Raw genomic sequence first — 27,419 nt, forward strand, 5'->3', positions numbered from 1 at the left:
GGCTCCAGGATCCCAGATGTCAACACAGAGCCCAATGCGGGGCTCAAACCCATGAACCATGAGATCATGACCTGAGTTGAAATTGGATGCTCAACTGACGGAGCCACCCAGGTACCTCTATTTATTTATATTAAATGTTTATTTATTTATTTTGAGAGAGAGAGAGAGAGAGAGAGAGTAGGGGAGGGGCAGAGAAGGAGAGAGAGAGAGAGAGAGAGAGAGAAAGAGAGAGAGAGAGAATCTCAAGCAGGCCCTGTGTTGTTAGTGCAGAGCCCAGTGCAGTCTTGATCTCACAAATGGTGAGATCATGACCTGAGCTGATATTAAGAGTCAGTTGTTTAACTGAGTGAGCCACTCAGGTGCCCCAACTTTTACATTTAAATCCATAATCTGTCTTAAACTAATTTTTATGCATGGTGTGAAGTACAGTACAGTAAATTTTTTAACATTATTTTTTTAAGTTATTTATATGCCAAATGGAACTTGCTATCCCAAGATCAAGAGTCTCATGGTTTACTGACTAAGCCATTCAGACACCCCTTTTTTAAAAATATTTTTTAAAAGCAATCCATGGTTTATTTCCATATAGATATCCAGTTGCTCTCCACCTTTATTGAAAGGCACCTTTCATTTTTATGTAAAAGAATAAATTCTTGTCCCTAGGAACTGTAAAGACTATATACATGATTTGGAAATGAGACTGCACTAAACAATGACCAAAGAAGAATCGTCCACTCTATGCCTTGTCTTTGGTCTGGTCTCTCAGAAATAGAATGTTATCAGTTATATTTATTGTTGCTTGTTGCCTCACATTATTTTTATCTGTATATTCACCATAGTCTACTTTCCCTTCCACATAAATTCGGGCCCTCGTTTTCACATACTGATATGCCACATCTCTGAGCCCTGGTCAGAATACTGATATTCTGTGCCATGGTGTCTTTTGACTGACATTACTCATTCGGTATGTTTCACTTTCCCCTGATTGCCACATCTCATTCATTGCTGGAGAAACTATTGTGGCTGGGCTTTTCTCTCCCACTTGGAAGACAGTCCTTTATTGTCTTTATCATATATCAAGTAACCCTGTATGTGTGGTTCTGTTCCTAGACTCTCCATTCTGTTCCATTAGGCCATTTGTCTATACTTGCAGTAATGCCACATGTCATAAATATTGTAGCTTTATAGTGAGTCTTGAAATCTGTTGTAGTAGTCAAGATTCTCCAGAGAAACAGAAACAATGCAAGATGCTTATGTATAAACAAATATTTCCTATAATATCCTATTATATATATTTGACATATATGGAATTGACTCATGAACTTACAAGGTCTAGGAAGTCCCATGATCTACCACCTGGAAGCTGGAGATCCAGGAAAGTTAGTGGTGCAGTTCTAGTCTGATTCCAAAGACCTGAAACACAGAAGCACTAATGGTCTAAGTTCTAGTCCCAGAGCAAGAGAAAATCAATGTTCCAGATCTAAATCAGAGTAAATTCTCTCTTCCTCCACCTGGTTGTTCTATTCAGACCTCCAACTGATTGGATGATACCCACAGTGGTGAGGGCAATCTACTTTATTTATTTATTTATTTATTTATTTATTATTATTTGTTTAAATTTTTTTTCAACGTTTATTTATTTTTGGGACAGAGAGAGACAGAGCATGAACGGGGGAGGGGCAGAGGCAGAGGGAGACACAGAATCGGAAACAGGCTCCAGGCTCTGAGCCATCAGCCCAGAGCCTGACGCGGGGCTTGAACTCACGGACCGCGAGATCGTGACCTGGCTGAAGTAGGACGCTTAACCGACTGCGCCACCCAGGCGCCCCTATTATTATTTATTTAAATGATTTTTTTAATGTTAATTTTTGAGAGAGAGAGAGAGAGAGAGAGAGAGAGAGAGACAGAGTGAAAGTGGGGAATGGGCAGAGAGAGAGGGAGACACAGAATCTGAAGCAGACTCCAGGCTCTAATCTGCCAGCACAGAGTCCAATGGGGGCTCAAACCCAAGAACCACAAGGTCATGACCTGAGAAGTTGGATGCTTAACCAGCTGAGCCACTCAGGTGCCCTATTTTTTATGAAAAAAAATTTTTTTAGATTTTTTTTACTTTAGAGAGAGAGGGGTGAGAGACAGAGCAGTAGTAGGGGAGGGGCAGAGAGAGAGGGAGACACAGAACCTGAAGCAGACTCCGGGCTCCAGCCGTCAGCACAGAGCCAGATGCAGAGCTCAAACTCAAGAACTCGTGAGATCATGACCTGACCCCAAGTCGGATTCTTAACCGACTGAGCCACCCAGTCCCCCTGAGGGCAATCTACTTTATTCATTCAACCATTTCAGGCAGAAACATTATCACAGACATAACCAGAAAGAATATGTAACCAAACATATGGGCCTGTGACCTAGATAAGTTAACACATTAAATCAATCATCTCACTGCTCACTAACAGTGCAAGTCCTCCAACTTCTTAAAGAATGTCTTGGTTAGGGGTGCCTGGGTGGCTCAGTCAGTTAAACGTCTGGCTCTGGATTTTGGCTCAGGTCATGATCTCATGGTTCATGAGTTTGAGCCCCACATTAATTTATTATAAAAAATAAAAATAAATAACAAATAATAAAATCTTTAAAAAAAAGAAAAAATGTTTTGTAGGGCCAGTAGGAAGCATAGTGCCTGTGAGGGAGTACCAAGCGATGAGACTTTATTTTTTTTATTTAAAAAAAAAATTTTTTTTTTCAACATTTATTTATTTTTGGGACAGAGAGAGACAGAGCATGAACGGGGGAGGCGCAGAGGCAGAGGGAGACACAGAATCGGAAACAGGCTCCAGGCTCCGAGCCATCAGCCCAGAGCCTGACGCGGGGCTCAAACTCACGGACCGTGAGATCGTGACCTGGCTGAAGTCGGACGCTTAACCGACTGCACCACCCAGGCGCCCCGCGATGAGACTTTAAAGCAGTGTCAGCAAACTACAGCCCATGGACCAAATCTTGCTCATTGACTGGTGTTGTACATTTTGGTCTATAAGCAAAGAATAGCTTTTACATTTTTAAGTGGTTGGGAATACAATCAAAAGAAGGATAATATTTTGTGACAGGTAAAAAATATAAAATTCAAATTTCAGTCTCTATAAATAAAGCTTTATTGAAACACAGTCATATTAATTTGTTTATATGTTATCTGTGGCTGCTTTCACCAAGTATCTTGGTTCCTAAAATTATTAACATATTACACACTTCTTTATCTTACAATATACATGAAATAGTTTCAAAATTACAATATTTTTTTTAATTTTTTTTTCAACGTTTATTTATTTTTGGGACAGAGAGAGACAGAGCATGAACGGGGGAGGGACAGAGAGAGAGGGAGACACAGAATCGGAAACAGGCTCCAGGCTCTGAGCCATCAGCCCAGAGCCTGACGCGGGGCTCGAACTCCCGGACCGCGAGATCGTGACCTGCCTGAAGTCGGACGCTTAACCGACTGCGCCACCCAGGCGCCCCACAAAATTACAATATTGAGACTAACAATAAAACTACTGCATAAAGTATAAGATTTCTTTGCCAGTCCTTTTTGTGCTTGGAATATATCCCACTAATGATGTATAGTCAGAGCACTGTGTTCAAATGTCACTTATTATTGGTTTGAGTGGTTATATTTCTCTCATTTACACAGTTTCATTTATTTCAATTTATTTTCAATTTTTGCATTTTTTCCTTCTGATTTGATTCAGTTTTTGAATATATGAAACACTTCTGTGATTCAAAAGCAAAAGGTTATAAAAAGGAAAACTCAGCACTTTACATAGGTGAAATATATGGTATGTGAATTATGTCAATAAAGCTGTTATCAAAAAAAACCTGTCTTTTTCCCTGAAGAATTACCCTTTTTAAAATTTTTTTATTAAAAAAATTTTTTTTTACGTTTTATTTATTTTTGAGAGAGAGGAAGAGACAGAGCACAAGTGGGGGAGGGGCAGAGAGAGGGAGACACAGAATCCGAAGCAGGCTCCAGGCTCCGAGCTGTCTGCACAGAGCCCAATGCGGGGCTCGAACCCATGAACCATGAGATCAAGACCTGAGCTGAAGTCAGTTGCTTAACCCACTGAGCCACCCAGGCGCCCCACTTTTTTTTTTTTTTTTTAAGTAGGCTCCACACCCAGCTTGGAGCCTGACATGGGTCTTGAACTCACAACCCTGCGATCAACAACCGAGCTGAGATCAAGAGTCAATTGCTCAACCAACCGAGCCACCCAGGCACTCCAAATTACCCTTTTATTAAGTTCTAATTTACCCTTCAAGTGTTTTTTTTTTTACACTATTTATTTTTGAGAGAGAGAGAGAGAGAGAGAGAGAGCACAAGTGAGGGAGGGGCAGAGAGAGAGAGGGAGACACAGAATCCGAAGCAGGCTCCAGGCTCTGAGCTGTCAGCACAGAGCCCAACGTGGGGCTCGAACTCACAAACCGCGAGATTATGACCTGAACCAAAGTCGGACACTTAAACATTTGAGCCACCCAGGGGCCCCTACCCTTTAAGTGTTTTTTATGCAAAAACAAGCAAATATATGTACTGCATTTCTTCACTCATTCTTTCACTCATTTTTTTCTTATACAAAAGCTAGCATACCATACTGTACTTTTTCCTTCCTTAACACTATCCCTAGGAGATTACCCAATATAAGTACATATAGACATCTTCAGGAGTTGCTTTTTTTTCCTGTTGTTATTTAAGTAAGCTTTATGCCCAAGGTGGGGCTTGAACTCACTACCCCAAGATCAAGAGGATCAAGAGTCACATGCTCTACTAAGCCAGCTAAGTGCCCCTAGAATTTGTGTTTTTTTAATATAATCTTTTTTTAATCTTTATTTATTTTTGAGAGAGAGACAGCATGTGAGCAGGGGAGAAGCAGAGAGAGAGGGAGACACACAATTGGAAGCAGGCTCCAGGCTCTGAGCTGTCAGCATAGAGCCAGATGCGGGGCTTCAACTCATGAACTGTGAGATCATGACCTGAGCCGACTGAGCCACCCAGGCGCCCGGAATTTGCTTTTTTTTTTTTTTTTTTTTTAAAGCAACATTTGCAATTGTGAGTTCACACTTAATAAAACATGTAACTGTGTTACATTTCTTTGTTTTCTTTAAAAAAAATACCTTCAGTTGACTTCTGTTCCGTAAGTATCCCAAATTCCCAATTTGGCATTGGTTGAGGTCTTTCTGAGCAAATACATTTTTTAAAATGTTTGTTTTGAGACAGAGAGAGAGAAACAGAGAAAGAGGGAGATTGATTCCAAAGCAGCGCTGTCAGCACAGAAGCACAGAGCTCTACACGGGAAAGAGGGAGACACAGATTCCAAAGCAGAGCTATCAGCATGGAGCCCTACTCTGGGCTTGAACTCATGAGCTGTGAGATCATGACCTGAGCTGAAGTCAGAGGCCTAACCAACTGAGCCACCCAGGCGCTCCTAAGCAAATATTTTTAAACCAATCACTACTTTCTAGTCAATGTAAAGTTTTTAAGAAGTACTAGTAAAATGAGAGGCTTTGTAAGTACATCAGTAATAAGGTCATTCTTCTCTGAAAGATAATTTTGGGGGAAAACTTCAGTTATTTCCGAGATATATATTTTATGTTCTCCATTAATATATATATTTTTAATTTTTTTGACATTTATTTATTTTTGAGACAGAGAGAGACAGAGCATGAATGGGGGAGGGTCAGAGGGAGAGGGAGACACAGAATCCGAAACAGGCTCCAGGCTCTGAGCTGTCAGCACGGAGCCCGACGCGGGGCTCGAACTCACGGACGGCGAGATCATGACCTGAGCCGAAGTCGGACGCTCAACCGACTGAGCCACCCAGGCGCCCCTCCATTAATATTTTTTGATGAATGTCATCATTATGCACCTATGCTGAAAACCAATATTCAATCAATTGCTAAATTTGTTGATTTCATCTCCTAAATATTTTCAAATCTATCCTGTTGCCTACCATTTCCTTCAGATCCTCATTTTCTCTAGCCTGATCTCTGTAATAACATCTGAAACTTCTTCTCAAGGCCAGAGGATTTTAATAATGCAAATCAGATCACCACCGCACCAAGCATAAAATCCTTCAATGCCTCATCATTTAAAGATAAATTCCAAGTTCGTTGACATATATATATATACATGTATATGTGTATATAGGTATGCATATATAGCCTTTCAAGTTCTGACCCATAGCTTCCCCGCCAGCCTCATCTCACACTTCATGCTCCAGCAACAATAAATGCCTTATGGTTGCACACCCTCTACTCTTTCCGTCTCCACTACCTGGAATGCTTGCCTGTCTGACTGACTTCTCCGAAACAAAGCGATTGGGAGAGAATCTGGGAAATTGGTGTTCTCCCAGAACATATTCTGCCAAATGGAGGTCTTTCCAGAAAATTAAAAAATATACGAGTCGATATGACAGTTACAAGTTATTAAAATGGACAAACAGGAGGAAACGGTTAGAGATCAAGAGGAAGATCCCCAGATCAGGTAGCAGAGGAAGTTGTTTTTGGTTTACTTCCCTACCAATCAATGGCGTAGGCCCCGCCCCCGTAGGCTAGACCCTAGGGGCACCTCTAGTTCCTGTATGTTCTATAAGACAATTCAGGTATTCTACCCTCTAAAAAGCTCTCCTGTTCCTCCTACCCCACTTTAGTTGGTATCCCCTCTTCAAAGCTCTCAACACCCTGGCCTAAATTGTTTGCCTATTATGTAGGAAAGTGTCTGAGGGCAAGGAACAGTGTTTATTCATCATTATCGAGCCAGTGTCCAGCACCACGTCTAGCACGCGGTTCATACTCAACAGAATTTATAGAATAAAAGACCAAATAAATGACAGGGCCTTAGAGTTTACTTTCCCTTTCATTAAAGAGCTTCTCCCAGACTCCGCCCTTAACAGCTCCAAGCCCCGCCCCTTCCTGCAACAGCATAGGCCCCGCCCCTTTCCCTTAAACTCCGCACCAGCTTACGCGAGTTTGGCGCCAATCGTGTTTTTTTTTTTTCGCCCTCCTAAAGGCGGGAACTAGTTCTGTGCGCCGGGACGTGCTGTACGTCTGGTCTGATTGGCCATGGGTGCTCGGTCCCGCCTCCCCATCCTGAGTGCGCTCTGGCATTGGTGGAGATGCCTGGGAGACCTCGGTGTCCAGAAAGGAGCCCCAGCTATCTTGGGCTGGGCAGGGCGGGTAAGTTGATGTGGGGGTCCGGTCCGCTTGGGGCTCTTGGGAATAGGCTGTATGGCACGGTAGTACTCCAAGCGGAAGCAAGCGGTTTTCGGGGAGCCCAGGCGTCGAAGAGAATCACGGAGTCGGGGAAGGGGGGGGGGCGCGCCTGATGTCCGGGGCCCTTAGCCGATTTCCCGCCGCCCTCGGGTGCAGTTTCAGGGCTAGCATTCGCGTTCCTCTCTGGTCCCTCGAGAGGATCCAGGGGGGAATTGGGGTGAGAGCACGTAGGAACTACGCTTTCGACCGCTCCTCCCGCCCCTCCCCCCAAAACCAATCTTGTCTTGGAATGCACTTCTTGAGGCTTCCGGATGGGATTCTGGAGGAATGGGTCTTTCGTAAGTGTAAGGTGATCATTGATGTTGGTTGTTTTCGCTACTCTTATACCCAGAGAAGTTATCTCCACAACGCCTAGAACCATACCTGACACATAGTTGGCCCCAACTCAGATGTTAATGTAGAATGTGCAGAATCTCAGGATTTGTGCTTCAGGGATCGGGTTGGCATTGACTGATTCTTCCCTGGTCTTTCCCAGATTCCTCCCTGGTCTTTCCCATTCTCCGCAGCTATAGCTCCAAACCTCTACCCTTCCTCAGTGCCCCTCCCCCATCTCGCTCAGCGTTTCTTTGATTGGAGGACAGAGACCAGAGCAAAAATTTCCCCACCCCCACCCCAATTATCTTCTAGCATTTCTTCCCATTTCACAAGAGGTGGCCCCCTTTCAAAGAAAAAAATATATACTTTTCTCATGAATATTCTTGATTTTGTCATTTGGCTTTAAAGACAGTGGGAATCTAATCCCAAATATTCCATTTAACACCTGTTTGACCTTGGGGCAAGTTTCTTAATCATTTGTTATATGTTTCCTCAACTGTGAAACGGGAAAAAGAATAGTATATACTTCTCGGGATTTTGGGAAGATTTAAAATAATGTATTTGGAACATTTAAGGCCCTGGCACGTAGTGTTCAGTATATGTAGTGTTTGTTATTTTCCCTTTACATTTTCTTTGGGGATCTTGGTGTATTAGATTTAACCTTTCCCAGGAACCTTAAAAGACACTCTCCTCCTCCCCTGGCTTTTTCCTGTTTTCCTCTATAAATGCTTAACTTCATTCCTTCAATTTTTTTTTTTTTTAAGGAAAATTTCCTTTAGACTGTCTTTAAGACATTGTCCTATCACAAAAGGCTAGGTAATCCTCCTTTCATGTGCTTTGTTCCTAAAATGATTATGAGTGAGCTTTCAACTCTTTTCTTTGATCATCATGGTTTTAAACATGTAAACCTTTGCCTTTACACTGTTTAGGTGCAACACTCCTCTGTCAGTAGTCCCTCTAATTATATATTGAGGTCCTCATTTAGGGGAAAGTGAGAGCAAATGTGAATAAAACCCCTCTTTCCAAGAGATTCTGATACATAATCCTTCCTCTTTTCCCTCCTCCCTTCTATTTTAGGAGAATCACTGGCCTTTGTGATTTCAAGACAGTAATCTCAACTCTCAACTCTACCAATTATGTTTTGTCTTTTGTGCTACATACTCCTGTTCCCTGTTGTCTATTAGACATCTTCACCTGGATGTCATACATATAATTTATTATGTCTTCTTTGGTTCTCTATTTCAGTTAAAAGCATGACTACCTTGTTACCAAAGCTAGGAACTTTGGAGTTATTGTTAATAAATTGGGGATTTCAGTAATTCAACAAATATTTTTTTATTACCTACTAACTTGCAAGGCCCTGTCCTGAGAGCTGGTGATACAGTGGTGAACAGAACAGAGTCAGTCCTGGTCTTCATGGATCTTACATTCCAGTGGGTGAGATGGACATTTCTGTAGGAATCGCACAAAAATGTAATTATAAACTGAAAAGAGGCCGTATCGAGAAAGGACACAGTGGTATAAGAGTTTGTAACAGAGGGCCTGACATAGTGGAGAGAGAGAGTAGCCAGGGAAGGCTCAAACATTACTTAAGACAAAATACCAGCGAGGAGTTGAGTGATGGTAGAGCATTGAGGAAAGAGCATTCCCTGCAGAGGCCCTGTGGCGGGAGGGAACAATTGGCATGGCCGAAGAGCTGAAAGAAGGTCAGTATGATCAAGAGTAAAGACTGCCTGCTGGGAAATGGGGAAGAAGGATACAGACTATCTCTGGAATTGTGGGCAGAGGCCAGGTCTCCCTAGACTTTGCAAGCAGAGTTGTGACAAAATTTTTAAATCTAAAATCAGCAGGAAGCACTGAAGGGTTTTAAGTAGAGGAGGGAACATGATCAGATTTGCATTTTGAAAAGATAACTCAGGCTCTGGTTTTGAAGTGGTCAAGATTGGACATTCGAATACACTTTCCATTAAATCTTTTGATTCTGTCACAAATCTTAGATCTGCTTCTTATTTCCACTACTGATGACTTCGTCACCCCTCATTGTCTCCTGCACTGTTTTAATTTTTTTTTTTTCAACGTTTATTTATTTTTGGGACAGAGAGAGACAGAGCATGAACGGGGGACGGGCAGAGAGAGAGGGAGACACAGAATCGGAAACAGGCTCCAGGCTCTGAGCCATCAGCCCAGAGCCCGACGCGGGGCTCGAACTCCCGGACCGCGAGATCGTGACCTGGCTGAAGTTGGACGCTTAACCGACTGCGCCACCCAGGCGCCCCTCCTGCACTGTTTTAATAGTCTTTATCTTTTGGTACTAATATTTTCAATACTTTTCTTGTTAGAGTTAAATTCCTGGAATGCAGATTTGATCGTGATATTCTCTTGCTTTAAAAACCTTCAGTGGTTTCTCTCATTCTCTACTGGATGAAGTCCAAGTATCTTAATCGTGTAATATATCACCTGACTTCTAAAACCTCATTTCTCTCTTGCCATTTGCAACTCTGTGGATGGAACTAGAGGGTATTAGGCTAAGTGAAATTAGTCAGAGAAAGACAAATATACGACTTCACTCATATGAGGACTTTAAGATACAAAACAGATTGAACATAAGGGAAGGGAAGCAAGAATAATATAAAAACAGGGAGGGAGACAAAACATAAGAGACTCTTTTTATTATTTTTTAATGTTTATTTATTATTGAGAGACAGAGACAGACAGAGTGAGCAGGGGAGGGGCAGAGAGAGAGGGAGACACAGAATCTGAAGCAGGCTCCAGGCCCCAGCCGTCAGCACAGAGCCTGATGTGGGTCTTGAACCCATGAACTGTGAGATCATGACCTGAGCCGAAGTCGAAGCTTATGCTTAACTGACTGAGCCACTCAGGCGCCCCTAAGAGACTCTTAAATATGGTGAACAAACAAAGGGTTGCTGGAGGGGCTGTGGGAGGGGGGATGGGATAAATGGGTAAGGGGCGTTAATGAATCTACTCCTGAAATCACTGTTACATTATATGCTAACTTGGATTTAAATAAAAAAATAAATTATTAAACCCCTCATTTCTCAAATTCTAATCTGTAGGTATTCACACCCATACTTCCTTGTGAGCTCATAGATGTAGTGGGGAGATGGTATAGGAATTGTGTTTGCAAATGGGAACCCAGTTTCACTGAACCTTGGGATTTTGGAAACCTTGGGATAGTGAATGATGGAGCTAGAAAGGTAGGCATTAGTGTGTATCATGGTAAGGCGTTTGGGCTTTATTCAGTAGACATTGGGAAGTAATGGAAAGTTTTTGAGCAAGAAGTGATAATGAGCAGGATTGTTTCTGAAAAACGAATCCAGCAATTGTGTATGGCATATATTTGGAGAGAGGATATAATTAGATAGGTATAGTGGAGCTGAAATAAAATTCAGAAGGAAAGAACGAGGATAAATGGGAGAAACATTGTGGACTTGTATCAGAAGGCTATTAGGGAATGCTAGTGCCGGTGAAAGAAGTAGAGATGTCAGGAGGCGACAGATGTTGATGATCTCTTTTGGTTTTGGTCTTGGTGAATTGGGACTTACAGGAATGTGTTTATTAACTTTAGCATCTTATTGCTGACTGTTGGTTTGTGTTTTAGTACAAACAGTTCCTAATTTTCCAGCACTGTGAGGTGGCAGCAGAGGGGTCTATAAATCTGATCTGGTACCCCTACTTTTTGTGGCAGTATTTACTCTTTATCCCTTACCCCCTTGTGTTTGTTCATCAAGTGTTTAACACAACGTAATAAATTTTGCTTTTCAGGTATAGAAAATAAGATACTGATGTCCAGGAGTTCATTGCCTTAGTACAACATTCAAAAGCATTTTTATAAGAGCCCAATAGCATTTAGAGCTAGTTAGGTGTTATTGAAATGGTAATAACCACAGCTCTGTGAAATCCTTTCTGTGAGCTTTTCATGGCAAATGAGATTGTAAGATAATATGTGTTAAGACACTAAGTTTGTGGTAAGTTGTTAGAGCAGCAATAGGAGACTAATGTACTCAGTCACACTATGCATATTTTATGTACTCAATAGTCACATGTGGTTAGTGTTATATTGGACAGCTCGGATATAGGACATTTTTGTCATTATAGAAAGTTCTATTGGACAGCACTAGTCTAAAAAAGGTAGTTCTTAGGGCATCTGGCTGGCTCAGTCGGTGGAGCATGTGATTTGTGGTCTTGGGGGTTGTTAAGTTCAAGCCCCACATTGGGTGTAGAGATTAGTTAAAAATAAAATCTTTAAAAAATAAAAATTAAAAAATTAAAAAGGTAGTTCTCAAAGTGTAGTCCTTGAACTAGCAGCATGACCTGAGAACTTTTTAGAGTTGCAGATATTCATGTCTCACTCTAGACCTACAGAATCAAAAACTGGGGGAATGGGACTCATCAGTCTTATGTTCTACCTCCTTCAGGTTAGAAGTCTAAAAACATGCTGAAGTCTAAAAACAACTTTTTTTTCTTTTCTTTCCCTTTCTTCCTTTCTTCCGCTCTTTCTCTTCCCTGCCCTGCCCTGCCCTGCCCTGCTCTGCTCTGTCCTGCCCTGCCCAGCCCTGGCCCTGGCCCTGTGAGTGAACAGAGAAGGGGCAGAGAAAGAAGAGAGAGGGAGGATTCCAAGCAGGCTCCGCACTGACAGTGCGGAGCCTGATGCAAAGCTTGAACCCACGAACCCTGACATCATGACCTGAGCCAAAACCAAAAGTTGTATGCTTAACTGAGCTACCCAGGTGCCTCTAAGAACAACTTTAGAAAGCAAATGATTGCAATGGAGGTAGCTAAATGTAATGATGTATTTAGTATGTCAGTACAATAAGGGAATGAGTGTTGACTATGTCTCCAGAAAAGGGGGTTCTCTTTTATGGTAGCTGGGTTGGGGAGAGGATGAGCAGACCAGGCAGGGCAATAGAATGAGCAAGAGATTGTGGAGTTGAGGTTCATGGCATAATTCAGGAACTGCAAGTACAGACATTTCTGCTTTAATGTATGCATTTTTGAAAAACCTTTAGTTCTGTAACTCACCAAAACAGGGTTTATGGGAAAAATAGGGGCAGAATACTCAAAACCTGTCTACTCATGTTACTAGAGCACCAACAGGAACAATAACAATTTTAATTAAAATGTTGGCATAGTTAAGGCAAGTAAAATTCCTAATGAATATCTCAGTCAATATAGATTTTTTCTCAAGAAAGAAGAAAGATGAAATAGGCTGATGGAAGGAGGAAAAGGAAGAATTGAAGCTGTTGATTTGTGGAGACAAGAACAGAGGGACATAAACACAGGTTGCAGGTTTGATGTGAATACTGTGATGGCAGACTGGATGGCTTTGGCTTATTGCCTGGTATTTGGGTTATTTCTACCCTGACAAAGATTGAGGAAAATCATGCTTACACCCTTGCAAGACAGAGCTTGTTACTCTACTGAGACAAGAGGAAGAAAGGAGAGTTATGGGCACCTAGGGTAAGGGCATCAGTGTAGGACTAGATTCCTTCAAGAGTTGCTGCATTTAGCTGCTGTTAATGGTGCAAAACTGTAATGATCTGGGAAGAACCCTGTGTGAACCAGTATAGTTTCTGCATTACACTAACATCATTTCTCTATTTCTCAATAACGTGTGTGCTGCCTCGAATTATAGAAACATGCTTTGGTAGGGGCACCTGGGTGGCTCAGTTGGTTAAGTGTCCGACTTGATTTCAGCTCAGAGCATGATCCCACGGTTCATGAATTTGAGCCCTGTGTCAAGCTCTTTGCTGACAGCATGGAGCTGGAGCCTGCTTGGGGTTCTCTCTCCCCACCTCTCCCCCTCCCCCTCTCCCTGTTCTCTCTCAAAATAAATAAATAAATAAATAAATAAATAAATAAGCATTAAAAAAAATAGAAATATGCTGTGGTAGTACAGAATATCTCATGTGGCTGAATAGGGTAGGTTAGAGTAGCAGTGTGAGAAAAGTAGTGATATTTCTGGAAAGGCCTTGTAGTTCTGTGCTAGGGAAGCTTAATTCAATAATGTTGCTTTGGGTAGTTCTTAAAGGCTTTTTGACCTGGGAGTAAAACAGGTTACAAGTCAACAGGTTTTGGCTTTAGTGTGGAAAGTGGTAGAAGGAAAAAGGTGTTGGTAGTATGGAAACTAGTTAGGAGACTTTGTAATAATTTAAATGAGTAATAATTATATTGAAAACTGGAATGACTGAGTGGAAAGGAGATGTTAAATTTGAGAGATTTAAAAATAAAATCACTAAGAATTTGTGATCACTTGAAAGTGAGTGTGGATGTAAGGGACGAATCAAAGATAATGAGAGTTTGTAGCTTGAGAATGAGTTCAGGCAGGAGATAATTGTTTATATTTCCCATATCTAGGCATCTACCCTATTTGCTTTCTTTCATTATTATGCCTTATATAAATATCCTTTTCAATCTCACTGTCTCCATCTTGGGTTATGTTATTATGTGGACTCTTATATAAGCTCCTTCCCAGTTTCTTTTCCTACACATTTGTCTTTCTAGTTCATTCCACATGTTAATCTTTTCTCTTTATACCAGTGTTTCTAACTCAGAAACCTTCAGTGCTCTTGTCTTCTGAAATTTCAAGGCCAGATTCCTTAGTTGGACATTTAGTATCTTCTGTTTGACTCTAATGAAATTTGACAGTCTTATCTCCCAGTCCTCTTCTGCCTGAGGTTCATATATGCCTTCCCTCCAAAGTTAATGGTGTTCTCATTTGGAATCTACCTATCTCCACTCTTCCTCCCACTCTTCCATTGATATGCATGTCCTTCTTCTACAAACCAGTCATCAGCCATATGCATGCTTTTATTCTCCTCACATCTTTGCCAACATTTGGGAGTGGATAGTGGCTACAAGAGGGCATGAGTAATACTTCTAGGGTGATGATAATGATCTGTTTCTTGATCTGGGTGGTAGTTAGATGGATGTGTGTAGGTTGTCAAAAATCATAGGACTGTATGTATACTTATGATTGGTGGGTTTTTTTCCTATATGTTATACTTCAATAAAAAGGTTACTTCCTTTTCTCCAAAATAAAAAATGTCCTGCCTCTCCTAGGCCCTTTACATTTCAATTTAATTTTTATGGTCAACTTGTTAAGTTTGAGTGGGATTGCACTGAGTTGGGGAGAATTGCCAACTTTGATATTGAGTTTTCCTAAATATGATTGAATTATGTTTTGCCATTTATTTAGATCAGAAGCAAATTGCCTGTTTTTGTAAATAAAGTTTTATTGGAACACAGTCAGACCTATTTGTTTACATGTCGTCTTTGGTTGCTTTTGAGCTTCAGTGGCAGGGGTAGGTGGTTGTGACAGACCAGATGGCCTGCAAGCACAAAATATTTACTTTCTGGCCTTGTAAGAAGAAAAGGTTTCCATACCCCTGATTTAGGCCTTTCTTTCTATTTCTTTCTTTCTTTCTTTCTTTCTTTTTTTGATAATTTATTTATTTATTTTTTGAGAGAGAGAGGGCATGGGTAGGGAGAGGGACAGAGCGAGAGGAAAGAGAATCTTTTTTTTTTTTTTTTTTTAATGTTTATTTATTTTTGAGAGAGAGAGAAAGGCAGGGAGACAATCAGACAGAGAATCCTAAGCAGGCTCTGCGCAGGGCTCAAACCGATGAACCATGGGATCATGAACTGAGCTGAAACCTAGAGTCAGATGCTTAGCTAACTGAGCCACCCAGGCACCAAGAAAGAGGGGAAGAGAGAGAGAGAGAGAGGGGGAGAGAGAGAGAATGAGAATATAATTTCTGTGTACTTAATGGTTTTGTTGTTGTAAATATCTTTTTATCAGTTATGTTTTAAAACTCTTGCGGGGTGCCTGGGTGGCTCAGATTCTCTCTCACTCCCTCTCTGCCCCTCTAACGCTCTCTCTCCCTCTTTCTCAAAATAAATAAAGTTAAAAAAAAAAAAACACCTTAAAATTGTTTTGCTGGCATACAGGAAAGTGTTTTTGTGTGTTTATCTTACATTCAGGAACTTAAAAAAAACTCTTATTCTAATAATTTGTAGATTTTCTACATTGGTGGCCATAGTGTAAATAATGTCAGCTTTGCTTCTTTCCAGTTCTGTCTCAATTCATGCCTTATTCTTCTTTCAAACAGAAGCAAGCTTGACTTTATTTATTTTTTTATTTTTTTATTTAAAAAAAATTTTTTTTTCAACGTTTATTTATTTTTGGGACAGAGAGAGACAGAGCATGAACGGGGGAGGGGCAGAGAGAGAGGGAGACACAGAATCGAAAACAGGCTCCAGGCTCTGAGCCATCAGCCCAGAGCCTGATGCGGGGCTCGAACTCACGGACCGCGAGATCGTGACCTGGCTGAAGTCAGATGCTTAACCGACTGCGCCACCCAGGCGCCCCGCAAGCTTGACTTTAAAGGAGATGCTTTTGTGGTGTCATCATCATGTATGATGTTTGAGGGTTTTGTTTTGTTTTGTAGTAGAAATATATCCTTTATCAGTTTAAAAAAGGTCCCTTAAATTTTCATAAACTCCCAAGTTTGCTAGGAGTTAATATTGAATTTATCATATGCTCTTCCTGAGCAGATGTTAGGATACACATATTTTGTCTCTAATATGATGAAATATACAAATTTTTTTTTTACTGAGAGACCATTTGTTAGAATGGTTTTTGATTTATGGTAAAATTCAGAAGCACAGGGGTGCCTGTCTGGCTCAGGTACAGCATGTGACTCCTCATCTCAGGGTCATGAGTTCAAGCCCCACATTAGGTGTAGAGCTTACTTAAAAAAAAAAAAAAAATCAGGAGTACAGAGAAATCTTGTTTATCATGCTACATCTCCCTCCCCAGTTTTCTCCATTGTTAATGTCTTATTACATGATATTAGTATGGTACATTTCCTGTAATTATGAACCAACACTGCTTTATTTTTTTGTTTTTTGGTTTTTTTTTTAATTTTTAAAAATTTTTTTCTTAATGTTTTTATTTATTTTTGAGACAGAGAGAGACAGAGCATGAGCAGGGAAGGGGCAGAGAGAGAGGGAGACACAGAATCGGAAGCAGGCTCCAGGCTCTGAGCCATCAGCACAGAGCTCGATATGGGGCTCGAACTCACAGACTGTGACATCATGACCTGAGCCGAAGTCGGACGCTCAACTGACTGAGCCACCCAGGCGCCCCATTTTTTTGTTTTTTTTTTTTTAAGATTTTATTGTATTTTTATTTTATTTCAGAGACAGGGAGAGAGAGAGGGTTCATGTGGGGAAAAGGGGCAGAGGGATAGAAAGAGGATCCCAAGCAGGCTTCACGCTCAGTGTGGAGCCCGGTGTGGGGCTCATCCCGTGGGATCATAACCTGAGCCAAAATCAAGAGTTGGGACACTTAACCAACTAAGCCACCCAGTTGCCCCATCTTTTTTTTTTTTTTTTTTTTTTTTTTAAGTAATACCTGCCAGTAGTAAAAACTAAAACTGTAAAATGATATGCAATGAAGACTTTGATCTATTAGATTTCTGTTTAACCAAATCATTATCACCATTCTGTAAAAAACCCATTGACTGATTTTCCCTCCTCCATATGACAGTTTATTTATTTTTAAATTAATTTATTTTTATTTTTATTTTCATTAAAAAAATTTTTTTTAATGTGTGTTTATTTTTTTTTTTTTATTTTTTTTTTTTTTTTAAATTTTAATGTGTATTTAGTTTTGAGAGAGAAACAGAGACAGAGTGTGAGCTGGGGAGGGGCAGAGAGAGAGAGGGAGACACAGAATCCGAAGCAGGCTCCAGGCTCTGAGCCATCAGCCCAGAGCCTGACGCGGGGCTCGAACTCACGGACCGCGAGATCGTGACCTGGCTGAAGTCGGACGCTTAACCGACTGCGCCACCCAGGCGCCCCAAATGTGTGTTTATTTTTAAGAGAGAGAGACAGAGAGCGAGTCGGAGACGGGCAGAGAGAGAGGGAGACACAGAATCTGAAGCAGGCTCCAGGCTCTGAGCTGTCAGCACAGAGCCTGACAGGGGGCTCAAACCCACGAGCCATGAGATCATGACCTGAGCCAAAGCTGGTTGCCTAACGACTGAGCCACCCAGGCACACTTTTATTTTTTTTTAACATTTATTTATTTTTGAGAGAGAGAGAGGGAGAGAACACGCATGCATGTGAACGGGAAAGAGGCAGACGCAGAGAAGGGAGGCAGATGATCCAAAGCAGGCTCGGCACTGTGAGCCCAGAGCCCGATGCAGGGCTCAGACTCCTGAACCTGTGAGATGGCCTGAGCTGAAATCGAGAGCTGGCTGCTTAACCGACTGACTGAGCTACCCAGGTGCCCCCATATGACGGTTTATAGCTGGTGATAAGTTACTGTTAGAAAGCCTGTGCGCTTCTGCTGTGTCAGTAGTTTTGCTTTACCAAGAGTTAGTTCTGTTATTTGACAAATATGATTATGCCATTTGTAATTATTGTACAGACTATATTGTAACAGTTAATTCAGCTAATTGGAAAAAGTGTTGCAGTGGGGAATGTGAGTAATGAACAAAACGCTATACTTTAGGGGTGCCTGGGTGGCTCAGTTGGTTAAGTGTCTGACTTGATTTCTGCTCAGGTCATTACCTCACTGTTCATGGTACTGAGCCCTGAGTCAGGCTCTGTGCCAACAGCGTGGAGCCTGCTTGAGATGTTCTCTCTCTCTCTCTCTCTCTCTCTCCCTCTCTGTCCCTGCCCCACTTTCAGACGAACACTGTTTCTCTCTCTCTAAATATAAAATAAATAAACGTCTTTAAAAAAAGATATATACTTTGATTGTATTTAAAAGTAGTAACATAAATTGTATCTCTTGTGATAGAACCATGACTTTTTCTTTGAGAATGAGTCCAGTGATCAGAGTTCTGACTTCTTTCTTTCTTTTTTTTTCTTAAGTAAGCTGTATACCCAGCGTGGGGCTTGAACTCATGACCTCGAGATCAAGAGTCAAATGCTTTACCAGCTGAGCCAGGTGCCCCCTGACTTCTTTCTTGTGTAAACCACACCTATAAGATATTGCTTATGATTTCCATCCCTCCCTTCCTTTCTTCTTTAATTAAAATGGAGTAAGAATTTAGATACTTGTTTTTTTCTTTTTTTCCTTTTTTAATGTTTTTATTTTTGAAAGAGAGAGGAGAGAGAGAAAGAGAAAGAGGAAGAGAAAGAGAAAGAGAAAGGGAAAGACAGAACACGAGCTGGGTAGGGGCAGAGAGAGAGGGGGACACAGAATCTGAAGCAGGCTCCAGGCCCTGAGCTGTCAGCACAGAGCCTGATGCAGGGCTCAAACTCGTGAATTGTGAGATCATGACCTGGGCTAAAGTCTGATGCTCAACCTACTGAGCCACCCAGGCGCCCCTAGATACTTGTTAATCAGTGTGAGTACAGACTAGGTTTTCTCTTCCATTATTTTGGATTATCTCACCTTGATTTGACAAGCAATCGTGTGTGTATCTTTCTGCTCACCTATGAATCTTTTCAAAGCATTCAGCGTAGTTTTTACTGGAAAAGAACTTCCTTTGGCAATATAATCTTTCATAATACTATTACTTAGAAAAATAAGGAAACCTGCATAATTGGATTTGGTAGTAAATGTGATCTGGCTATCGATAAGCCTATATCTCAGTTGGTGGGAGCAGAAATATACAGGTGCAGGTATTCTTAATGACTGTCCGTATCCACAGTGGCCATAGTTCATTGACCACAGGCATCATTCATCAGACTTTACTGGCAGAATGGAAAATGTCAGATAAGTCAGGTTTTCTTTCTTTCTTTCTTTCTTTTTTTTTTAAGCTGTTTTGGATACTTCTGTTGCTTTTTTCTTGCTACAAATAGCACTACATTGAATTTTCCTGTATATATATTTTGTAACCATGTGCTTGTATATCTCTCAGAATGAGTTACTAGATATGATTTGTTGGGTCAAAGATTATGTGCATATAAAAACTTGATAGCTATGGTCAAATTGCCTCCATCGAGTTTGTGCAAGTATATACTTGGGTGATGTATGAGAGTATGTCTTTTGTCACATCTTTACAAACCCTAGTATGGTATCAAATTCTTTACTATTTACCTGTCTTACTCTCTTATTGGTGAAAACACGTATGTCTGGAGTTCCCCAGACTGCTCCCAGGTTTGATGATTTGCTAAGAGGACTCACAGAACTCATGTAGTTGTACTTATTTAGTATGATATTGGCTTATTTTTGTATAAAAATTAATTTGTATTTTGGTCTATTTTATAAAATTAGTATCATTTACTTTGTGACATGGTTTAGCCATAATAAGTAAGCTTAAGCTTTTGGAAAACAGTAGGCACTTTTTTTGAAGTGATGGTAGAGAGTGAACTTATTCATTGTGTCCAAATTTAAAAATTGCTGTTTTTAAAAACGATTTCTTTAAATGTTTATTTTTGAGAGAGAAAGAGAGGGAGACACAGTGCAAGCAAGGCAGGGGCAGAGAGAGAGGGAGACACAGAATCTGAAGCAGGATCCAGGCTCTGAGTTGTCAGCACCGAGCCTGATGCGGGGCTTGAACTCGTGAACTGCAAGATCACGGCCTGGGCCGAAGTAGGACACTTAACCGACTGAGCCACCCAGGTGCCCCTAAAAATTGCTTTTTAACTGAAAGCTACGTTTATTCTCTGAATTGTGAGGTTGATTTTAACAATGGAAAAATCTTTATATTTCATGCTTTAGATGGCGACTGTCAAAAGGAAATAGGATCATGGCAGCAGATGATGACAATGGTGATGGAACAAGTTTATTTGATGTCTTTTCTGGTAAGACCTGTCTTTCTGAACTGTCTTTCTAAGTGTATTTAATTGCAAAATCATTTATTCTCATTGAAAACACTGTCATCAACTCTTTCTTCCCACACATAAATGAATTAACATAGTAAGGTGCCCGGCAAATAGGAAATGTTTAGTAAATGTGAGCTTTCTTATTATTACAGGGCTTTTAAGCCTCTCAAATATAATGAAATTAACAACTTTGTCAATATGAGTGGTAATGATATTTATTTTTCTATCCAAAGAAATATAAAATAGGTATTTGTTACCCTTGAGTAAGTTGAATACATTATGGTCCTTTACTCCCAAATACTTAAGTGTGTATTTCATAAGAAAAACTTGGGTTTTTTAATATAAGAACAGCACAATTATCAAAATTTCAGTAAATTTAACATTGATATAATACTTTTATTTAATCTGCTATTTTTGTTCCTGTTTTACCAGGTAACCCCAACATTTTCTTTATTATTATGATTGGATTTTAATCTATCATTTTAATACTTTTAGTTTTTCTCATCTTTTTTTTTTCCTTCTGATTTTCTTACCTTCTTTCAAATGTTGAATATATTTTAGAATTTCATTCTAATTTATATATTAGCTTTTTGGGCTACAACACCTCTTTGCATTATTTTTTAATGGCTGCTTAAGGGATTGGAGTATACCTCTTTAACATTTTGTAGTCTACTTCCTAGTATTGTACTTTTTCACCTAAGATGTAGAATCTTGTATGTATAGTTTTATTTAACCTTCATCCATCCTTTTATGTTAAAGATGTCATAAACCTCATGATACAGAGCTTCAATTTTTACTTTATATCATTCTACGTATCTTTAAAAACTTAAGAGGAATTATGGGGCGCCTGGGTGGCACAGTCGGTTAAGTGTCCGACTTCAGCCAGGTCACGATTCCGCGGTCCGTGGGTTCGGGCCCCGCGTCGGGCTCTGGGCTGATGGCTCAGAGCCTGGAGCCTGTTTCCGATTCTGTGTCTCCCTCTCTCTCTGCCCCTCCCCCGTTCATGCTCTGTCTCTCTCTGTCCCAAAAATAAATAAACGTTGAAAAAAAAAATTTTTAAACTTAAGAGGAATTAAAAGAAATTAAGAAAAATTTGTTATTTATATTTACTCTGTTATTTATCGTTTCTAGTCCTAGTATCCTCTAATAGCTTTTCAGTATCATTTTCCTCCCCATTCTCTCTTTTCCTCTTGGACTGCAGATATACAGTATGTGAGAACTTCTGATATTACTAAGGTTACTAAGACATTTGTTGTTGTTTATTTGTTTTAAATCTTTTTCTCTCTATTCTTCAGATTGGGTAATTTTTATTGATTTACCTTCAAGTTCACTGGCTCTACTGTTAAGCACCTTCAGTGAAAATTTTTTTTTTTTTTTTTTTGGCATTAGATATTGCACTTTTCAGTTTCAGGATTTTCATTCTTTGCTTGTTTGTTTTAGTTTGTTATTTTTTATTTATTTAATTTTAGCAATCTCTACATCCATTGTGGGGCCCAAACTCATGACCCCAAAATCAAGAGTTGCACTCCACCAACTGAGGCTGCCAGGCATCCCTCATTCTTTGTTTTAATGGTTTCTGTTTCTCTGCCAAGATTTCCTATGTAGTAATTTTGGACTGCATTCTGGATGCTCAATTCTGTTATGTTCCAGAGACACTGGATTATGCTATATTGTTTTTACTTTTAGCAAGTATTTAACTTGGCTGAACTTAAACTTCTTTTTTTATTTTTTATTTTTTTTAATTTTTTTATTAAAAAAAATTTTTTTTTTCAACGTTTATTTATTTTTGGGACAGAGAGAGACAGAGCATGAACGGGGGAAGGGCAGAGAGAGAGGGAGACACAGAATCGGAAACAGGCTCCAGGCTCTGAGCCATCAGCCCAGAGCCCGACGCCGGGCTCGAACTCACGGACCACAAGATCGTGACCTGGTTGAAGTCGGACGCTTAACCGACTGCGCCACCCAGGCGCCCCTGAACTTAAACTTCTGTCTTACCTGTAGTGGATAGCAGCTGAAAATCTGTTCATATATTTTAGCTTTAACTGGACATTTTGGAGTTCTCACCTTTACTTATGTAGTTTGGAGGTCACTTGGAGATTTGGGCACAAATTGGGGAATATTCTTTCTGGATTTTCTTTCTTAGTTTCTAGTTGCTGTTATCATTCCCCATTTTTTTTCTGTCATTATTCAAGCTTTTAGGACCAGAGGTTTCCATCTAAGCTTTCACTGCTCATTGTGGCTCCAACTAGGGCTTATCCTTCTACAAAAAATTTTTTTTTTTTTTTTTTTTTTTTTTTATTTTTTTTTTCAACATTTTATTTTTTTTTGGGACAGAGAGAGACAGAGCATGAACGGGGGAGGGGCAGAGAGAGAGGGAGACACAGAATCGGAAACAGGCTCCAGGCTCTGAGCCATCAGCCCAGAGCCCGACGCGGGGCTCGAACTCACGGACAGCGAGATCGTGACCTGGCTGAAGTCGGACGCTTAACCGACTGCGCCACCCAGGCGCCCCTCTACAAAAAATTTTAATAAAGGGGGATAGGGAATGCATACAAGACTGTTTTCTCCTTTCAGGTGTTGTCTCCCATTCAGTTTTTGCCCTCTTTGGATTGTTTTTAGATTTTCAGATTGCCTTTTTTTTTCTTATTTAATTGAGTTATAATTATACTTATAACATCCTATTAGTTTCAGGAATACAACATAATGATTCAGTATTTGTATATAATGTGAAATGATCACCACAATGATAGTCTAGTGGCAGAGCATTTGACTACAGATAGCTTTTCATAAGTTGCTTAGAGTTTATAGTTGTTATCAGCAGGAGGATTGGTCTGATAGAACCACTCTGCAATTAGTGGAATTGGAACCTTCTCACAAGTTTGTTTTTGAAAGTGAGTTTTTAAGTCTAAATCTTATGTAATAGAGTCATAAATCTGTGTATTGAGATCTTTCTATTTATAAGGATGTTTAAAAATTGTAAACAATTGTGTTTTTTGGTATAAGACTAATAAAGTCTCTGTCTTTTCCTGGATTAGAAAAACTTCACTAACTGCATAAAGTCAGTTTTAATTATCTTTGATTTTCCTGCAGCTTCTCCTCTTAAAAATAATGATGAAGGTTCTTTGGACATATATGCTGGGTTGGACAGTGCTGTTTCTGGTATGTAAATTCTAAAATAAAAGTTTCATTTTCTTTGGTCAGTGTACTGGAAGTATTTATTTTGTTGTTGCCAATTCTTGGAGTAATACATAGTTCCTGAACAATTTGCCCATTCTTTGAAATGGTTATACTTAGGTAATTATTTTTTTGACCAAAGTTTGATCACTAAAACAAATTAGCACTCAGTTTTGCTATTCATCTAGGTCTTAGATTTAACTGGACCTAGAGCAGGTATATTTTGTACATTGAAATGCAGCTGCTGGTGGTGTCTATACATATATTACTACTCATACTGTCATGGCTTACATATTAGAACTTTTGAAAAGGGTAGTTACTATAAATGTTTTCAAATGTATCAGTAAGAGGTGCCTGGGTGACTCAGTTGGTTGGACATCCAACTTTGGTTCAGGTCATGATCTCGTGGCTTGTGAGTTCGAGCCCTGCATTGTGAGTTCGAGGCCCTGTCAGGCCTCTATGCTAACAGGTCAGAGCCTGGAGCCTGTTTCAGATTCTGATCTCCCTCTCTCTCTCTGCCCTTCCCCCATTTGTGCTTGCTTGCTTGCTGTCTCTCTCTCTCTCTCTCTCTTTGTCTCGCTCTCTCTCTCAAAAATAAACATTAAACAAACAAACCAACAAACAAACAAATGTATCAGTAAGAGTGGTATGGAGGGCGCCTGGGTGGCGCAGTCGGTTAAGCGTCCGACTTCAGCCAGGTCACGATCTTGCGGTCCGTGAGTTCGAGCCCCGCGTCAGGCTCTGGGCTGATGGCTCAGAGCCTGGAGCCTGTTTCCGATTCTGTGTCTCCCTCTCTCTCTGCCCCTCCCCCATTCATGCTCTGTCTCTCTCTGTCCTAAAAATAAATAAACGTTGAAAAAAAATTAAAAAAAAAAAAAAAAGAAAGAAAAGAAAAAAGAGTGGTATGGAGAGAGTCTAATGACCTATCCAAATTAGAAACCTTTCCATAATCAAATCTCTCAAAGCTTTGAACAAATATGGTCCTCACATCTGATTTGTTGTCATAAGTATTTTAGGTAAATTGGCTTTCCAACCAATCAGTATAGATTTGGATGAAATGCAGGAGATGCAGAAATATATAACCCTTTGATTTGCAGTAGACACAACATCAAAAAGCTTGACACATATTTTCTATTTTCCCCACCTTTATTGAGATATAGTTAACACGTAACATTGTGTAAGTTTAAGTATTGATTTGATACACTTATATGTTGCAAAATGATTACCACTTTAGCCTTAGCTGAATTATGTGACATTATTACCTGCATCAATTATGTGATATAATTAGCCTGCATCAATTATGTGATATAATTACCATCTCTCTTTTGTGGTGAGAACATTTAAGATCTATTCTCTTAGCATCTTTTAAGTATGTAATACACACAGTATGATTAACTATCATCACTCTGCTCTGTTTTAGATCCCTAAACCTTATTTATCTTATAGCTAGAAGTTTATATTCTGGTTTTTTTGAAGTTTATTTATTTATTTATTTATTTATTTATTTATTTAGAGAGCACAAGCGAGCATGAGCAGGGGAGGGGCAGAGAGAGAGGGAGAGAGAGAATCCCAAGTAGGCTCTTCCCTGTCAATACTGAGCCTGATGTGGGGCTAGAACTCACAAACCATGAGATCATGACCTGAGCTGAAATCAAGAGTGCTCAACCAACTGAGCCACCCAAGGGCCCCTGGAAGTTCATACTCTTTGATCAATATCTCTTCTGTCACCCCAGCCCCTGGTAACCACTGTTCTAGTCTGTTTCTATGTATTTGGCATTTTTATATTTCACATACAAGTTGGTGTCATGTGCTATTTGTCTTTCTCTTTCTGACTTATTTCAATTAGCATAATGCCTGCAAGGTCTGTCCGTGTTAGTGCAAATGGCAGGAGGTCCTTCTTTCTCATGGTTGGATAATATCCCATTGTATACATATGCCACATCTCTTTTAACCATCTGTTAATGAACACTTAGGTTGTTTCCATATGTTGGCTATTATGAATAATGCTGCAGTGAACATGGGTGTGCAGATATCTCTTTGAGATCCCGGTTTGTTTGTTTTTTAAGTTTTTCTTTATTTGTTTAGAGAGAGAGAAAGAGAGGAAAAGAGAGAAATTGAGTGGGGAAGGGGCAGAGAGGGGGGGACAGAGGATCTGAACTGGGCTCTGCACTGACAGCAAAAATCCTATATGGGGCTCAAACCCATGAACTGTGAGATCATATTTATGACTCTATTACATATTAGTTTCAGGCATACAACACAATTATTCAGTATTTGTATATAATGTGAAATGATCACCATAGTAATAGTCTAGTGGTAGAGCATTTGATTACAGATAGCTTTCTGTACACTGCAGAGAGCCTGATGCAGGGCTTGAACCCATGAACCACTTCCACTTGAGCCGAAGTTAGGCACTTAACCAATTGAGCCACCCAGGTGCCCTAAGATCCTCTTTTTATATCCTTTGGATTAATACCCAGAGGTGGGATTACTGAATCATATTTCTATTTTTAAGTTTTTGAGGAACCTCCATAGTGTTTTCCATTGTAGCTGCACTGGTTTACATTCCCACCAATCTTGCACAAGTATTCTATTTTCTCCACATCCTTGTCAACACTTGTTATCTCATGGTTGTTTTTTGGTTTTTGTTTTTTTTTAATCGGGGAGGTCTCTGATAACAGCAGTCTTTACTGAACATTTACTTACTAAGTGTGGCAAGTGTTTGGTGCTTTTTATTTTTTACTTACTCACTTATTTTATTGAAGTATAGTTGACATACAGTGCTATATTAGTTTCAAGTGTACAAAATAGTGATTTGACAATTCTGTACCTAATGCAGTGCTCATCATGGTAAGTGTAGTTACTATTTGTCACCATACAAAGTTATTACAATATTATTGATTATATTCTCTATTCTATAGCTTTTATCTCCTCTTTTTGGTGATAGCCATTCTAGCAGGTGTAAGGTGTTATCTCATTGTGATTTTGATTTGCATTTCCCTAACAGTCAGGTTGAGCACTTCTCCATGTTCCTGTTGGCCATTTGTATGCCTTTGGGAAAATGTCTATTCAGTTTCTCTGCCCATTTTTCTGTCAGATTTTTTTTTTTTCTTTTGCTGTTGAGTGTATGAGTTCTTTATATATTTTGGATATTAACCCTATGTCAGATACTTAATTTGCAAATATTTTCTCCCATTCTGTGGGTTGCCTTTCACTTTGTTGATGGTTTTCTTTCCTGTGCTACAGCTTTGTAATTTGATGTAGTCCTACTTGTTATTTTTGCTATTGTCTCCCATGTTTTTGGTGTCAAAGCCAGAAAATCTTTGCCAAGACTGATGTCTAGGAGCTTACCCCCTTCCTTTTTTTTTTTTCCTAAGACTTTTTGGGTCTCACATTTAAATCCCATTTGGAATGCAAGCTGGTGCAGCCACTCTGGAAAACAGTATGGAGGTTCCACAAAAAACTAAAAATAGAACTACCTTACGGGCCAGCAATTGTACTACTAGGCATTTATCCACGGGGTACAGGTGTGCTGTTTCGATGGGACACATGCACCCTCATGTTTAGAGCAGCACTATCAACAATAGCCAAAGTATGGAAAGAGCCCAAGTGTCCATGGATGGATGAATGGATAAAGAATATGTGGTATATATATACAATGGAGTATTACTTGGCAATCAAAAAGAATTTGCAACTACGTGGGTGGAAATGGAGGGTATTATGCTAAGTGAAATTAGTCAGAGAAAGACACAAATCATATGACTTCATTCATATGAGGACTTTAAGAAACAAAACAGATGAACCTAAGGGAAGGGAAA

At 39.9% G+C, this 27,419-nt stretch overlaps 1 protein-coding gene across 3 annotated transcripts in view; it reads left to right on the top strand.

Moving 5' to 3' along the window:
• The first annotated feature begins 7,137 nt into the window (after window positions 1-7,137).
• Window positions 7,138-27,419, top strand: part of CASP8AP2 (caspase 8 associated protein 2) — a 39,337-nt gene continuing 19,055 nt past the window's right edge. For all 3 annotated transcript variants that reach the window (XM_047858291.1, XM_047858293.1, XM_047858292.1), the window contains exons 1-3: window positions 7,138-7,209; window positions 20,324-20,406; window positions 23,518-23,586. In XM_047858291.1, coding sequence (XP_047714247.1) covers window positions 20,352-20,406; window positions 23,518-23,586 — 124 coding nt within the window. In that variant the 5' untranslated portion in view covers window positions 7,138-7,209; window positions 20,324-20,351. The remainder of the gene's footprint in view (window positions 7,210-20,323; window positions 20,407-23,517; window positions 23,587-27,419) is intronic.

The sequence above is a fragment of the Prionailurus viverrinus genome, chromosome B2, assembly GCF_022837055.1.
Source record: "Prionailurus viverrinus isolate Anna chromosome B2, UM_Priviv_1.0, whole genome shotgun sequence".
Taxonomy (NCBI): Eukaryota; Metazoa; Chordata; class Mammalia; order Carnivora; family Felidae; genus Prionailurus; species Prionailurus viverrinus.